A 16,820-nucleotide genomic window follows, 5' to 3' on the forward strand; every position below is an offset into this window, starting at 1 on the left:
AAAATCTTTCTTCGAATAGGAAGTACTCACTTCGGACAATCTTTGCGAAGAGAGAAGACCAGCCGATATAATCCAAAAACAATTGCAATTAGAAAACGAGATTGTGTCGAGATCATTTATACGAATTTTGTTTACTCTAGTGCGGTTGAATTTGCCTCTGAATTTATGCCCGCGTGTTTTGTAACAGCCCGTGTAAACAAAATGCGGTAGCCAACGTGTCAATAAAATCGAATAACGTGAATTCCTTACTTCCGTAGCCTCTGTAACCTCCCAAGCACGTGGTCGGAAGTCCTCCGGAGCAAAGTGCGTGAGCACCTCCTCCACGGTGACGTGTTGAAGTTCGATCATTTTCATGAAAGCACGGAAACCAACGGTGGCAGCCACGACACTCTCATCGGTGGTTGTTTCCTCCGTGAGAACTTGAGTGATAAGCGGACCGTGGCCCTCTCTTTCTACCAGTTGAACAAGAGCGTTCTGAGCCTCTGGGGTTCTCAGTGCGGGGAAGTTATCCGTTCTATAGAGACTCTCGTTGATTTCGTTCACGGAGACACCTTGCCGCACAAGGAAACCAATGGTGGCCAATTCCCGAAGAGGTGCCTCTCCAGGCCCGAACTCTTTCGCGTGGAGCATCTCCATGATCTCTTCGACTTCTCGCGCGATGTTCTCCCTCTCTCTCTCCACGATTTCCTCGATGGTGATTTCTTCGCGTACTTTCACTCTGTCCGCCTTCTTCTTTTTCTTTGGCTTCTCCTCGGTAATCACCTCTCTGGGCCTCTCCTCGTGCATCTCCTCCTCGGTCACCATCGTCTTCCTTGCCCTTCTCTGCTTCGTTTCCATGCGCCTGATCTCTTGGACACTGGATTCCGTATGCACCTCGGATACAGATACCGTTTGCAAGGTTTCCGAAGTTACCTGGGCACGGTCGATCATCGCCTGCACCATAAAATCTGGTGCCAAGTCCTCCGTGGTCACTTCCGAGACGACGACCACTCCTTCGCGCTCCTCGACCACACGTTTTGCACGTTCCTCGGGTTTCGAGACCAGTTCTCGAGGCTTCTGATCGTCGATCTTCTTCAGAGACGCGGTTGCCTCCGTCATGACGGGTTCCTGGATCGGTACTACCTTCTTCGCTCGAGATACCTGCGTTATCGAAGAATGTCAATAGTCGTGATGTAGTTGTTAATATTCGTAGAGATATTCTCATTGAGATTCTCAAAGAAATGAGGACGTTTCTCGATATTCACCTCTGTAGGTTTCTCTTCGATAATTTCTGTCGATTCCAGTACCTGAGTCTCCTCGACGTCGACGATTTTTCTAAAAGGACAGTTTTGAATATAATCGCCCACGATTATTGTTTGTTACATAACGCAAATTTAAAGAGATTAGGCCGTCAAACGATCGATTTCTTTTCTATAATATACAGTTTTTTATCGAAGCTTCGAAATGTTTTCGGTAGCTTTACTTTCCGAGAGAAAAAGGTTCATTTTCTGACGAAAAACGATACTTTGCCGTTCCATAGTCGCTAGTTCGATCATTTTTTTAGAACTTTCCCTTTCATAGATTCCGTTCGAAAGTACAGATTTCTATAGTAATTATCTCCAAAGAAACTTTGAGATTATTGTCTTCAAAGCTCGAAACCAATAAGATTGTTTAAAAATCGTCTTTCAATCAACCACTCGCAGCGCCATTTTTAACATACATCTCTTTTTGTATAAAAAATTGTTTTTCTCTTTAAAATTGAAGTAGACATCGCGCGAAAGGAAAGGTCTAGTCTTTTGTCGATTTTCTTGGACTTTCATTTTCAAAGAAGCAATTTGACTGCCATTCTCATTAAATAATCGCGACTGTACTAACTTGTCCTCAGGCTGTTCCGTAGGGACCAACTTCTCTTTGCGCACTTCCTTTTTCTCTACCTTGACACGCTCAGTCTTGACCTTCTCTTTCGCTTCCTTAGCCTTCTTCAACTCGGGTTTCTTCTTCTTGTGTGGCTTCTCTTCCTTTGGCTTGACTTCTATAATCTGTTCTTCGACGATATCCTCTTCGTCTATGAACGTCTTACCCGTTATATCTGTGGACAAATGTTTCAAGTATACGCATTATTGAATAACTTTTTATCGAATTGTTGAATCGTAGTTAGTTAATTGTTAAAAAAAGTTCACCTGTAACGTGCAGTCTGGCTTTTGTTGTCACCAAACCTATTTCACTGGTGGCTTTGCAAACATAAGTAGCGTCGTCCTCTTCGGTCGCGTGTTTGATCAACAGAGACGTTTTGTTCTCCTGCTCGTTCATACGCACCTTTATGTTCGGGGTGTTCATGATCAACTTGTCATTCTTGTACCATACAACGTCTGTAAATGCAAGGAAATATAGTAATTTAACGTTTACGCGAACATTCTTGCCTTTTTCTTCAAAAGTGACGTTTGTTCGTATTAATGATTTTTAATACGGGCACTTTTTTTAAAGCAATTTCGCTTTCATAGCGTATTAAGACAAAGATGGAAATTTCTTATTATTTCGTGTATTATATTTACTTTGATATAATTGTAGCGGTAATTACTTGAATCACTATTTATCTCTATTATCGTGTTCTTACAATTGTCAGAAGAGTTTATCCACACAGAGTGATCTCAGTTTTATGAAAAATTGTAATCTTGCAAATGTCATAGTGACCCGAAGTTTCGAAAAAAATCCACTTTCCTGACCTTTTCTCGAGTCGAGCCACTTTCGGTATTGCTTATTATCGCAAAGAATCATTTAAAATAATTGCAACGATCAAAAATAAATGAATCGTATAATCGACGTAAACGTTATCTCTTTCCTGCTGTAAAATAAGGGAAAGAGTTATCGAATAATCGAAAAAGTTTACGGTGTCTAACAGTCTGTAAGTTTATCTGTCTCTGGATGCAACTGGATAATTAATTTACAGTCTTTCGATAGTTAATATATATTTAAAAATTTCCTCTTAAGAAACACGGAAAAAAAATTTGATCGAATAACGTTAATCTCTCTCAACTATTTTTACAAAATCTTAAAATTAAGAGATTCGTTATACCTGGAACAGGGTTGCCGGAATAAATGCACTCGAACACCGCTGTTTCACCTTCCTTCGCATAAACGTCCGTTATCTCTTGAATGAATCGTGGTACAGATTGCGTGGCTGAAAAAGCAACGCGGTAAATTAGATCAAAATAAAAGAATCATCGGGCAAAGATTTATCAAACGAGCTTACCTGATGTCCTGGTTGGTGATTGTGCGACTCGCGTGACCCCGATGTCAGTAATCTGATTAGACGAAAGGAACAAAAACAAGACACACGTACACAAACGAATCCATGCATGATAAACAAACGAAAAAGTCGAAAAGGAATCGACGTTAGATCGTTAATGACACAAATCGTCGAACAATACCTGACATGGTGCCTCTCTCATCCTCGCTGTGAGGCTCGTTGCAAGATACCTCGGATGTTGACATATTTCCCGCCAATCCGAGATTTCCGCTACACTGACTCTCTAGTAACAAAAATTCCTGCAGCTCCTCTTGACTGTCTGCAGTGTGCAATTGCTGGAACGCCTCCAAATCGATTTCTCGCGGTTCCAGCGGATACATTTTCGGATCCATCAACTTCCCGAAACGACGTTCCTTTGACCATCTCGCCACTGGAATTCTGGATTTCGGATACGTGTGATATTTCCTCGCGTGATCGTACTCCAACGTGGCCTCCGTTGTTTTCCCGTAGTTCTCGGAAATGATCTTGCTCTGACCACTACCGATAGAGGCCTCGCTGTTCTCTTCAATCGGCGACAAATAGAATCCTGGCTCGGGAACGTTCAAGAAATCTGTATGCGTACGAGAATGGCCCTTCTTCTCGGACTTCGGAGGTGGGAATTCGTCGAAGTCCAAGACAATTTTCATTCTCCTTCGATCTCTCAACAACTCCATCACGGTTTCGTTGCTTTCCGTCGGTATATCTTCGACGTTCTCCTTCATTTTGGTCGTAACGACGCAGTCGCCGATCAGACCGGCGAACGATTCTTCCTTCGATTTGATCAGTTTCGTAGCGATCGATTTTTCAACGGTTGCCGCGCGTCTCGCTTTGTCCAATCTCGTCGGTGAAGACGAGCTCGATTTACTCGTCGCTTTGCTACCTTTTTGTTTCCCACACGGGCCGAGTTCCAAAGTCTTTCCGCGTTTCGCTCCAATCGGAGACGGAGATCTGGTTGTCGAGTTGGTGTCCGAATCGGTGACGCATCTCGTTGCTCTCATCGGCGAGCGCGATGACGATTTCTCCGACACTGGGCTCTTCGATACGCCTAACTTCGTTTTCTGACTGCTCGACGATTTGCTCGCGGTGGTCGTAATTGAATCTCGTTTCGTTCTCACGGACACGGTGGTCGAAACTGTTTTCATTTCCGCGTTCTTCTTCGAGACGCTTTTCTGTTCCGAAGTCTCCGATTTCTTCTTCCTTGTCCCTCTGTTCATCTTACCCGATACTTTCTCGCTCGATTCCTTGCGATCGTTCGTTGTCGCAGTTACAGATCGAGCTTCTTTCAATTCGGACAAACATTCGATATTTTCCACGGACGTTTTTCTCCAGTCGATGATCTCTCCTTTGCCGGACACGTTCATCTCCCAGGAGTATTCCGTAGTGTTTATCTCCTCTACCTCCATGGTGTCCGAGTATCTTCTTGTCAAGAAGAATCCCCTCGGGGTAATTTCTTCCTCTTCGAAGCACCTCTTACCTTCGTCGTCGATGTTCATCAACGTTCTCGTGGACGAAAATTCGCTGATCATCGTGGAACTGTCTCTCTGCGAATTTTCGTCCCTGATGGCACGATCGTCCAGACTGTCCGTCGAAAAACTGCATTCCGCTTCACTCAGCATGCATTCGATTCCATCGGATTGGCTCTTACCTCTGAGAGCTTCTTGCATCTCCTCCATTTGGGTGACCCACGATGGCTTCCTGTACTCCTTCGTTCCGAGGATTCCTGATCGATAAACAAAGATTAGAGACCTGTGCCGGCTTTCGACCCTTTCAATTCCATCGTTGCAGCATCGCCGCAATATATTCATTTTACACATATACATATATACATATATATATATATATATATATATATATATATATATATATATATATATATATATATATATATATATATCGTCCTTCAACCGTTAAACACTGGCGCGAACAATCTTGTGTTACAAAATTTCGATATGTGGATCGAGAATTTCAGCAGCATTCGATAGCATTTGGGCGATCTGTTCGATATTTGATCGTTTCGCGCAATTGTTTAAGGTCGAACGGATGAAACTGAAAGGGCCTAACGAGTTAGCGGAATGTCGGAGAAAAGAATATAAAAAAAGTGTAGGTGAAGGATGTGAGTGTTTAGTGTGAGTCTGATATGATCGTCAACGGAAGGTTTGGGATATATTAGGAGATTCTTGGTGTCGATTCCAATCGAAGAGCGCAGCTGAAAAGAACTCGTTGTCAAGCAGATTAGCGAAGCCTCCACCACATTTTAGAAATTGTTGTCTCGACTCCGTGAAGAGATTATTACCTTCTACCGACAGGTATGTCGTCGTGGTCGATACGCCGAGCGGATTGTGCGCTTCGAACACAATCTCGCCGGTGTCGTCGGGATAAGTTTCGGCGATCGTTAATACAGACGTGCCATCCTCGAACTCCTCGATCTGGAACTCTTGAGACGGCACGATCTCTACTCCCTGTTTGTACCATTTTCCTTCTGGCTTCGGTTTTCCTTTCACCTTCACTTCCAGTCTACATTCGAGAAAGAGAGAATAAGTAAAGGGATCATCGAATCGTGTATACGAACGATACAGTCAATTTTTCTATTCGTGACAAATGTCTTTTCGGACGATCACGAGTGATCGTTAATGGATTAATCTTTATAAACAATCGTCCGCTCTAGTTACCGGCGATTGGAGGTTTCATAAAGTCAAAGATTCGTATGTTCATCTTAAATCGCATAGATGGAAAAATTAACTTTCTCGGAGTTAGAAGTGATTTTCGATTCTGGCAACACCAGTGACTTTATTTGGAGAATTTGTATCTTGATAAATATAATATTTCCTGAGAATAATTCCGCACCTGGTTAATTCTCCATCTTTGGAAGGAATTAGCTGAGGAAGTTTCTTGATTATCTCCGGCGCGAATTCCTCTGTGTCTGTGTCGAACAGGGAAGTTTCCTGTAAATTGTACCAATGTTAGAAAATTATCCAACGATCATACGTATAAAAAATTGTACTACGATGGACGCAAATTCAACTGGCTGCTCAAAGTCGTTCGGGTGTTGTGTATTCCCACTGTTTCTTTTAGTCGTTCCGCCGTGTCATCTTGCGCAAAATTACGCGCATGCGCGCCATTTGTCCCGCAAATGTGGCGTGTTAAGCAGCGATACAGTAAAAGTTGGATAAATGCATGAAAATCGGGACTCGAACCAGGCACTTATCCAACAGAGATGTTGATTTTTAGACCCGATACGGCTCAAACTGTCCTTCGAAGTTGTCCTTTGTTTGTGTCAAATTTAGAAAAGGACAAATGAAAGAGAAAGAGATCCGGGAGTCGAAGCGAGAGAAAACATATCGGCAGAATAAATCGTTCTAACGATGAAACTTTTGTATTTTTAGTTCTTTTTAAATAAAATTTCTACCACTGTAATACACGTTATAATTTGAATTATATTCACTTATTTAATATTTCATTAAATACCGTTCCTATCGTACATCAAAATAATATTTAAGTTATCAAATTCAATCACGTTTGTCCACATTTTAATTAGAAAAACCAACAAATACGTTGATCAAAGTTTCATTAGTGTTATCTATTTCACAAATATTCGAAGCCCAATCGCGTTACATTGTTCTACTGTTTAGCTTCGCGACGTGTCAAGGGGAATCACCCTTAGTGATGAACAACAGGCAGTTAGTCGTAGATCGTTTCCTGCAGTTGTCCAGTTTTTATCGAACCATGATAAATTTTGAATTTGAATTTTGATACACTATATTCGCACAAGTCACTTTCGTTAAGCATACCTTGGGAGATAAGAGATCTTCCTCCGATCCACTTTGCCCTGTAGTAAGAGACGTCGCAATGAGCGAGGATGCAATTTCCGAGTCCGGCACGTACTCGTATGCTAAGAATTCAAGGCACGTTAGAAGGTACGTTTGCAAGCTAATTAATTAAACGATGAAACTCGTGTGTTTACCTTCCACGATAAGCGACGACTTGCAAACAGCTTCGCCAACAGGATTCACGGCACGACAAGTGTATTCACCTGCATCTTCGGGGAACACCTCGGCAATGGCTAAACTGCAGACACCTTCCGTGTCTTGTAAAATGGTGACTTCTTTGCCCTCTTTGATCGGTTTGTCATCGTGATACCATTCCACTCGAGGCGTAGGTTTTCCTTGCACCACGCACGTTAGATTCACGCTTTCACCGTCCATGACCCTTACGGGGGATAATCTTTTGACGAATGTCGGTGAAATCAACTCAACGGTCTCTTCCCATTGTGTTTCCAATAAATTTACGGTTGCCGTGCACGTGACCGAGCCGCCAACGTTTTCCGCGCGGCAAGTGTAAGTACCAGCGTATTCGGGTTTGATTTCTTTGATCATCAAGATCGAACGGTTTTCTTGCGTCACGATTCTCACTTGTGGCGTCGACTGTAACGAAAATTCAATCGGTTAATGTTTGTCATTTTTCAGCCATCGTGCGGTCCTTAACGGTTAATTGCAAAGTAATTAACATCGGTGTAACGTAGATTCTCTTTTACCTACGAATTCGTTACAAAGTGTGTTGGACATTTTATTGTTTCGAGAAAACGTTACGCAGTTACGTACGTAAATAAGTATACATTCGAATTAAAAAAAGAAGAAAAGAAAAACGGAGCACCGAATAAAGGAAAAGTAAATAATGAAAAAAATTCAGAAATCTGAACGAGTACTGATTTTTCGATAAAGAAGGAAAGATTACTACCTCCAGAGGACGAGTCTCGTGGAACCATTGGAAGGAGGCTGTCGGGTACGACTCAACCTGTGCTTCCATAATCACGACCTCTCCTTCGGCAACGATCTGTGGTTGTATCGGCTCGATGAATCTCGGTGCTTTTACCTCGTCCGGTTTCTCTTGGCGTTCTTTGACGGTAACAGAGCCCGAACTTCTGGCCTCGCCAGCTGGATTCTGAACTCTGACCTCGTATTTCCCGCCGTCTTTCTTCGTCACCTCGGGGATGAACAACTCAGCCGTATTTTCATAGATGTTGATCACTCGTTTGTCGGATGGTACGACTTCGGTTCCGTTGCGGAACCATTTCACCTCTGGAGTCGGTTTGCTCTCGAAATCGGCCGACAATGTCAGAGGTTTGCCTATTTCGGCAACCAGGGCAGGTAGAGGTCTGGTGATCTTCGGTGCTCGCATAACCTCGGGCTTGGTGACCTTCACTATGCTACTGATCACGAGATTCGCTCTGCATTCTGCGCGGCCGAATTTGTTAACGGCACGAACGCGATAAACGGTCTGGTCCTCCGGTGTTGGTTCCAGTATGTGCAATTTAGCTTCTCCGGTTTCAGGATTGAAGGTGATCTCTCTGCCTTTCTTTGGTTTCAGTTCTTGCTCGTCGCAGTACCACTTCACTTCCGGCATCGGGGTTCCGGTGACCACGCATTCGAGAAGGGCCGGTTTGTGCTCCTCGACCATCAACGGTTTGATGGGTATCGCGAAGTGAGGCGCCACGCCCTCCTCTTCTTTTTCTGAAGAAAGGAATGCCGTGTTAAATTCGTCGTAACAATAATTTCGACGTGACACACCGCAAAGCTTTATGCGATAACGTTTTTCTATATTGTACACTGTAAGAGTAAAAGCTTGTTTCTGTGGATTAAAATGTTGCGGTTATCTCAATTCAAGGCATTCGATGAAACATTCTAAAATATTGTAAATCATGTTACAGAGCTGTTTATGCAGGGTGTTCTGTTTTGAACTTACTAGTGATACGAAAAAACGTTTTATATAGAGTTGAAAGGGTTACACGGGGGACATTGTACGATGGTCGTAAATTCTTCGTTGATGCATGCGTTAGCTTCTTTTTTAATGCGACAGCACTCTTTTCTTAGATAGTGTTGTAATTTAAGAAAAGAGGAAAGAATATACATATATATTTTCAAGGTCATTGAATGTCTTGTTGAAAATCGATTCAAAACTCTTGGATAAGTAACCGCGTGGAAATCGTAGAATCTAGAAATTTTATCAGTGGTTAAGAAATAAACAATTTAACGTGCATTGTATTATATTAATCGTGAACGTTCTTTTCCACTTCTCTCTTGCAAATAGTTGTTAGAATCGGTACTTGCGTAGATCGGATTAAAACGGAACGCCTTGTCTGACAAACCGTTTAGAGCGGACAAATGACAAAAAAAAAGCACATTAACGACAAAACGAAATTCAAGCAAATTCTTAATTGATAAACTTTGTATAAAAAGGCAGAAGACAATCACACAGACATCACGACGCATAGTTTGTTTAGTACCGAATATCACGAGATTCACGGTGGACGTTGCTACTCCAGCAGGATTTGATGCCCTGCAAGAATACATGCCGGCATCCTCTTCCTTCACTTTCGTTATTTCTAACGCGGCAGTTGTTTTATAGGTCGTCATGATATATTTCTCACTGGCGTGAAGTTCCTGTTCGTTTCTATACCAAGATATTTCTGGAATCGGATTGCCGAAGACTGTGCAAGTGAACTTTGCAGTTGTTTCCGGTTCTGCGATAACAGGTTGAAGTTTCTGGATGAACCTTGGAGCGATTTTCTTGTCCTTGTCCGTAATGGATATATCGACTTGGGTACGCTGTTTACGTTTTCTCTTACGATCTTCATCTTGTATCTTTTCTTGTTCAATTTCTTGTTCGACCTCGACCACATCTTGCGCAACTTCTTCTTTAGCTTCGATTTTAACCGCTTTTTTCGTTATTTGAATATCTCGAGTGGAAACCACCGTCTCGTCAACAACTTCTTTTTCTACTGGAACTGGTACAGGCACCTCCTCGGCTTTCTTCTTAGGCTTTCTTCTTGTCAATTCGAGAACAGCCACTTCCTTTTCATCGGGCTTCTCTGGTTTTTCTTCCAATTTGATTGGTTTTATTTCAGGTACTTCTTCTTTTCGAGGCCTCTCTTCAGGCTTCTGTTGTTCCTCTAACTTTCTCAGAGTTATTCTCTCTTCAACTTTCTCTACAATTTCTTCGTGCTGTTTAACGGGCTTCAGTTGAATTACTTCTTTCTCTTCTTCCTGTTTCTTCGGTTTAGGTTTCTTTCTCCAAGATACCTCGGATGTTTCCGTTACCTCTTCGACTACTTCATTTTCTTTGCGTACTACTACAGGTTGTACTTCTTCGACTTCAATCTTCTTCGTAACTTCTTTCGGCCTTCGCCAAGGAAGTGCTGGCGCTTCCTCTGGTTTCTCTTCTTTAATTTCTTTAACCTCCACTTGAACAACTTCTTTGGTTTCAACTTTTTGTTCCACAACCGTTGTTTCTTCTTCGTGTAATTCTGAAACGACCTTTTCTTGATCAATTGGTACAACTGTAACTTCTTCTCGAAAATCGACAACTTTCTTCGTTTTCTTGCCACGGCGCCACGGTAATACAGAAGTTTCAGGCTTTTCTTCTTCAGGTTGTTCTTCCACTTTTTCGGGGACAACTTTAGGAATCGGTTTTAGCGTGACATCCTCCATCTTAGCTTCTTCCGGCTTCTTTGGTTTTGGCACAGGTTTTAATTTCACATCGAAAGGTTTCTCCTCTTCAGGTTTCTTTCTTTCTAGAGGCTTCAGAGTAATCTCTTCTTTCTTTTCTTCCTCCGTCGGAAGACGCTTCATCGGTTTCAAAGTCACTTCTTCTGGTTTTTCCTCCTCAGGTTTTTCTAATCGCTTGAAAGGTTTTAATTTAATTTCTGGCTTTTCTTCCTCCGGTTTTTCCTTTCGTGTTGGTTTCAACGTAACTTCCTCTTTTGTCTCTTCTTCCTTAGGAAGACGTTTGACAGGTTTCAAAATCACTTCTTCTGGTTTTTCCACCTCGGGTTTCTCTAATCGCTTGAAAGGTTTTAATTTAATTTCTGGCTTTTCTTCCTCCGGTTTTTCCTTTCGTGTTGGTTTCAAAGTAACTTCCTCTTTTGTCTCTTCTTCCTTAGGAAGACGTTTGACAGGTTTCAAAATCACTTCTTCTGGTTTTTCCTCCTCGGGTTTCTCTAATCGCTTGAAAGGTTTTAATTTAATTTCTGGTTTCTCTTCCTCTGGTTTTTCCTTTCGTATTGGTTTCAACGTAACTTCCTCTTTTGTCTCTTCTTCCTTAGGAAGACGTTTGACAGGTTTCAAAATCACTTCTTCTGGTTTTTCCTCCTCGGGTTTCTCTAATCGTTTGAAAGGTTTTAATTTAATTTCTGTCTTTTCTTCCTCCGGTTTTTCCTTTCGTGTTGGTTTCAACGTAACTTCCTCTTTTGTCTCTTCTTCCTTAGGAAGACGTTTGGCAGGCTTTAAAGTCACCTCTTCAGGTTTCTCCTCCTCGGGTTTCTCTAATCGCTTGAAAGGTTTTAATTTAATTTCTGGTTTCTCTTCCTCTGGTTTTTCCTTTCGTGTTGGTTTCAACGTAACTTCCTCTTTTGTCTCTTCTTCCTTAGGAAGACGTTTGCCAGGTTTCAAAATCACTTCTTCTGGTTTTTCCTCCTCGGGTTTCTCTAATCGTTTGAAAGGTTTTAATTTAATTTCTGGCTTTTCTTCCTCCGGTTTTTCCTTTCGTGTTGGTTTCAACGTAACTTCCTCTTTTGTCTCTTCTTCCTTAGGAAGACGTTTGACAGGTTTCAAAATCACTTCTTCTGGTTTTTCCTCCTCGGGTTTCTCTAATCGTTTGAAAGGTTTTAATTTAATTTCTGGCTTTTCTTCCTCCGGTTTTTCCTTTCGTGTTGGTTTCAACGTAACTTCCTCTTTTGTTTCTTCTTCCTTAGGAAGACGTTTGACAGGTTTCAAAATCACTTCTTCTGGTTTTTCCTCCTCGGGTTTCTCTAATCGTTTGAAAGGTTTTAATTTAATTTCTGGCTTTTCTTCCTCCGGTTTTTCCTTTCGTGTTGGTTTCAACGTAATTTCCTCCTTTGTCTCTTCTTCCTTAGGAAGACGTTTGACAGGTTTCAAAATCACTTCTTCTGGTTTTTCCTCCTCGGGTTTCTCTAATCGTTTGAAAGGTTTTAATTTAATTTCTGGCTTTTCTTCCTCCGGTTTTTCCTTTCGTGTTGGTTTCAACGTAACTTCCTCTTTTGTCTCTTCTTCCTTAGGAAGACGTTTGACAGGTTTCAAAATCACTTCTTCTGGTTTTTCCTCCTCGGGTTTCTCTAATCGTTTGAAAGGTTTTAATTTAATTTCTGGCTTTTCTTCCTCCGGTTTTTCCTTTCGTGTTGGTTTCAACGTAACTTCCTCTTTTGTTTCTTCTTCCTTAGGAAGACGTTTGACAGGTTTCAAAATCACTTCTTCTGGTTTTTCCTCCTCGGGTTTCTCTAATCGTTTGAAAGGTTTTAATTTAATTTCTGGCTTTTCTTCCTCCGGTTTTTCCTTTCGTGTTGGTTTCAACGTAACTTCCTCCTTTGTCTCTTCTTCCTTAGGAAGACGTTTGACAGGTTTCAAAATCACTTCTTCAGGTTTTGCCTCCTCGGGTTTCTCTAATCGCTTGAAAGGTTTTAATTTGATTTCTAGTTTTTCTTGTTGTATTTCTTCTGTTTCAGGTACTTCTTCTGTGAGTTTAACTTCTTCCTGTGGCAGTACTTTTTTATCTGGTTTTTTATCACGTCGCCATATAAGTTCGCTTATTTCTTCCGGAGCTTCTCCATTCTCGATCGTGTCAGGTTTTTCTAATTTCACTGGTTTAAGCGTCACTTCCTCTGGAGTTTCTTTCTCTTTTGGTAATCGCTTAACTGGCTTGAGGACCACTTCCTCCTTCTCGACTTTTTCTTCCGGTATTTTACCTCGTTTCGTAGGTTTCAGTACAACGGAGGAAAAGTCTTCAATTCCCTCTTCTTTCTGCACTTCCTTTACAACTTTTTCTTTCCGTGGTCTACGCCAGCTTACTTCAGACACTTCTGTTTGCTCTTCTTCATCTTTCGTTTCTTTGGTCGCGTCTTCTGTCACCGCTTGTTCAACGGTCTTCTTTTTACCACGACGCCATGGAAATTCTGACACTTCTAGTGGCTTTTCTTCTGCAGGCACTGTTGGCACTATTTCTTTCTCTTCGGGTTTCGTTTTGTCTACCGGTTTCAATTTAATTTCCACCTTTGTCTCTTCTTCCATTGGAAGATGTTTCACAGGTTTCAAAGTGATCTCTTCTTTGTCTTCCCTTTCTTCAGGCTTCTTACCGCGTTTAACCGGTTTCAGAGACAACGATTTGAAATCTTCGATCGTTTCCTCTTCCTTCTTCGTTATGATCTTGCCTTCCACTGTTTTTTGTTTTTCAGGTGCCTTCTCGATCGGTTTTTCTTCTTCCTTTTCGACCGGTTTCGTTGGTTTCGGTTTCGGTTTCCGTCTCCAAGTTAATTCTTCAACTTCTACAGGCTGTTCTTCTTCCGGTTTCTCTAAAATTTGTTGCGGGACCAATGTCTCCTTTTCTTCTGGTTTCTCTCGTTTGAATGGTTTGAGCTGCACTTTCTCCTGCTCTGGGACTTCGGGTTTCGGTCTTTCGAAAGGTTTCAGTTGAGGTATCTCGCGTTCTTCCTCTTCAGGCTTTGGTTTTTGGAATGGTTTCAATTTGATCTCCTCGCGCGGTTTTTCTTCGGGCATACGTTGCGGAATGGGTTTCAGTTGTACCTCCTCCTTTTCTTCTTCTTTACGTGGAATGCGTTTTACAGGCTTTAAAGTCACTTCTTCTGGTTTCTCTTTCTCTTCAGGTGCGCGTTCGCGTCTGACCGGCTTAAGCATCACCGATTTAATATCTTCAACCGGTTCTTCCTTCTTCTCCGGAATCTTGCGTGGCACTTTCTTGTCGCGAAGCCATGGAACTTGCGTTGTTTCTGTTGGTATTTCTTCTTCCTCTGGCACCTCTTCCGGCTGTACCTTCTGTGGAACTAATTCCGGTTTCTCTTCCTTCTTTTTCTTTCCTCGCGCCCACGGGACAGGTACTTCTTCTTCCACCTGCTTCTCAGTAGTTTTCTCAGTCTTTTCGACATCGAGAAGCGTAGTATCTTCTTCCTCTCGATAGGGCATTTTGTCGGTTGGCTTTTTCTTTCCTCTTGCCCAAGGTACTGGTACTTCCTTCTGCGTTTGTTTTTCCTCGACATCTTTCGTGACGACAAGAATCGTTTTGTCTCCTTCTTCGTGATACGGAGCTTCTTCCGTTGGTTTCCTTTCCCTTCTCCAAGTTGCAACTTTCTCCGTTTTCTTTTTACTTTCTTCCTCAACGATCTGAGTCTTCTCGGTGACTTTCTGCAAGTCCACTGTCTCCAAAGTTTCTTTCTTTATTTCTGCCTTTTCTGTTTTGGTTGGTTTTAACGTCACCTCTTCCAGAACTTCTTTATGAATTTCTTTCTGCTCGACTTTAGCCTTCTTCAGAGTTACTCTTTCTTCCGTCCAAGGTTTCGGTTCCGGTTTCTTCTCGACAACTTCTTCTTTCTTTTTAATCTTTCTGTCAACTCGGAGAGTTTCGTCCGAGGTGACTTGAAGAAGCGACGTGTCATCCTCTTCGGTGTACACGTCTTTTCCTTTCGGTTTTTGTGGCTCTTCTTTCGTCACTTCTTTTGGTGTTGGTTTCAAATCTACGCGTTCAAGACTCGGTTTCCTAACATCCGGTTTCTCTGGTTTCGAAGGTTTCAATTCAACTGTCTCGATCGTCTCTTTAGGAGTTTCCTTCTTCTCTGGTTTGGTCTTTTTCAGAGTAATTCTCTCTTCTGTCCAGGGTTTAGTTTGTTCTACCTTCTCTACCGAAATCGACTCTTTCCTTGTTTTCTTTACTTGGCTGTCGGTAGAAACATCAAGCAACGTTGTGTCCTCCTCCTCTACGTAATCAATCTTCTCCGTTATTTCTTTTACTGTCTTTTCTGTGGTTTCCTTCGTCACAGATTTAAGATCCACTTTCTCCAAACTAGCCTTTCGCACCGTTGACTTTTCAATTTTGGACGGTCTCAGTTCGACAGTCTCTACCGATTCTTTTTCAACTTCCTTCCTGATGGGTTTCGATTTCTTTAAAGCGATCTTTTCCTCTGTCCACGGTTTAACCTGTTCAGGTTTCTCTTCAACCTTCTCCTTACTTAGTTTCTTCACTTCTTCGGTTTTGGACACGTCCAGCAACGATGTATCTTCTTGTTCAAGGTATTCGGACTTTTGGGTAACCGTTTCTTCGGTAACTCTCTCGGTTACTGTTTTCGGAACCGGTTTCAAATCTACCTGTTCCAAACTAGGTTTACGTACTGGCGATTTGCCAATTTTTGATGGTTTCAATTCAACGGTTTCTATAGTTTCCTTTTCAACTTCTTTTCTGATAGGTTTGGATTTCTTTAGAGCGATCTTTTCCTCTGTCCACGGTTTAACCTGTTCAGGTTTCTCTTCAACCTTCTCCTTACTTAGTTTCTTCACTTCTTCGGTTTTGGACACGTCCAGCAACGATGTATCTTCTTGTTCAAGGTATTCGGATTTTTGGGTAACCGTTTCTTCGGTAACTCTCTCGGTTACTGTTTTCGGAACCGGTTTCAAATCTACCTGTTCCAAACTAGGTTTGCGTATTGGCGATTTGCCAATTTTTGATGGTTTCAATTCGACAGTCTCTACCGATTCTTTCTCAATTTCTTTTCTGACAGGTTTGGATTTCTTCAGAGTGATCCTCTCCTCTGTCCAAGGTTTAGCCTGCTCAGGTTTCTCCTCGATCTTTTCTTTCTTCAGTTTCCTCACCTCTTCGGTTCTGGACAAATCCAGCAACGATGTATCTTCTTGTTCAAAGTATTCGGATTTCTGCGTAATAGTTTCTTCGGTAACACTGTCCGTCACTGTAGTTGGAACTGGTTTCAAATCCACCTTTTCCACGCTCGGTTTCCTGATCTCTTTCTTCTCGATCTTCGAAGGTTTCAATTCCACGGATTCTATAGTCTCCTTTGGAATCTCTTTTCTTTCCGGTTTCGATTTCTTCAAAGTGACTTTCTCTTCCGTCCAGGGTTTCGGTTCGTCCTTTTTCTTTTGAATCGTTTCGTCCACCTTTCGGGAAGTCTTCACGAACCTCGAGTCTTCTTCTTCCGTGTAAACCTCGTCCGTGGTCGATTCACGATGGGCGAGCTTGTCTTCGGTTTTGATTTCTTTCGTCACATCCCTGGTAACAGGTTTCAAGTCGACAGCTTCGAGACTCGGTCTTCTGATCTCTTTCTTTTCAATTTTCGCTGGTTTCAGTTCAACGTCTTCCAATTTCTCCTTGGGCAGTTCTCGAGGTACTTGAGGCGTTTTCTTTAAAACTACCGCTTCCTCTGTCCAAGGTTTTACCTGGCTCTCGGTAGCCTGTAATTTGTCCAATGAAGTGTCGCGAGACTTTGGTTTCCCTTTTCGCCATGGCGATACATCGCTAGGTCGAGGTCGATGATGCACACGATCTTTTCTCCAAGGCAGTGATTCATCTCCAGGTTTAAGTGGTATTTCGAGTGGTAATCCATTCTCATCCAAGGGCAACGGTTCTAACACCACGTCCTTGCCGACTGTTCCCAATCCTACCGATGGTTTCTCACCGGTTCTCGCTCCTGGTCCTACTTCTACAGGAACTTCGTAATAACCTCCTTTCCTTTCTGCAATTGTATATGGAT

The 16,820-nt window shown here is 42.2% G+C and overlaps 1 protein-coding gene across 15 annotated transcripts in view; it reads right to left on the reverse strand.

The window, feature by feature from the left end:
- The window catches only part of Sls (sallimus), a 126,592-nt gene that overhangs the window by 46,129 nt on the left and 63,643 nt on the right, over positions 1-16,820 (reverse strand). For 14 of the 15 annotated variants that reach the window (XM_076314383.1, XM_076314386.1, XM_076314384.1 and 11 more), the window contains exons 40-51: positions 9,546-16,802; positions 8,000-8,772; positions 7,227-7,686; positions 7,054-7,154; positions 6,110-6,207; positions 5,559-5,779; positions 4,911-4,985; positions 3,053-3,157; positions 2,160-2,348; positions 1,855-2,068; positions 1,245-1,314; positions 250-1,140 (exon numbers count right to left, since the gene is read on the reverse strand). In XM_076314383.1, the coding sequence (XP_076170498.1) occupies positions 250-1,140; positions 1,245-1,314; positions 1,855-2,068; positions 2,160-2,348; positions 3,053-3,157; positions 4,911-4,985; positions 5,559-5,779; positions 6,110-6,207; positions 7,054-7,154; positions 7,227-7,686; positions 8,000-8,772; positions 9,546-16,802 (10,454 nt within the window). The remainder of the gene's footprint in view (positions 1-249; positions 1,141-1,244; positions 1,315-1,854; positions 2,069-2,159; positions 2,349-3,052; positions 3,158-4,910; positions 4,986-5,558; positions 5,780-6,109; positions 6,208-7,053; positions 7,155-7,226; positions 7,687-7,999; positions 8,773-9,545; positions 16,803-16,820) is intronic. The other variant, XM_076314390.1, reaches the window with a different exon arrangement.

This window comes from Ptiloglossa arizonensis, chromosome 6, assembly GCF_051014685.1.
Source record: "Ptiloglossa arizonensis isolate GNS036 chromosome 6, iyPtiAriz1_principal, whole genome shotgun sequence".
In the NCBI taxonomy this organism is placed as follows: Eukaryota; Metazoa; Arthropoda; class Insecta; order Hymenoptera; family Colletidae; genus Ptiloglossa; species Ptiloglossa arizonensis.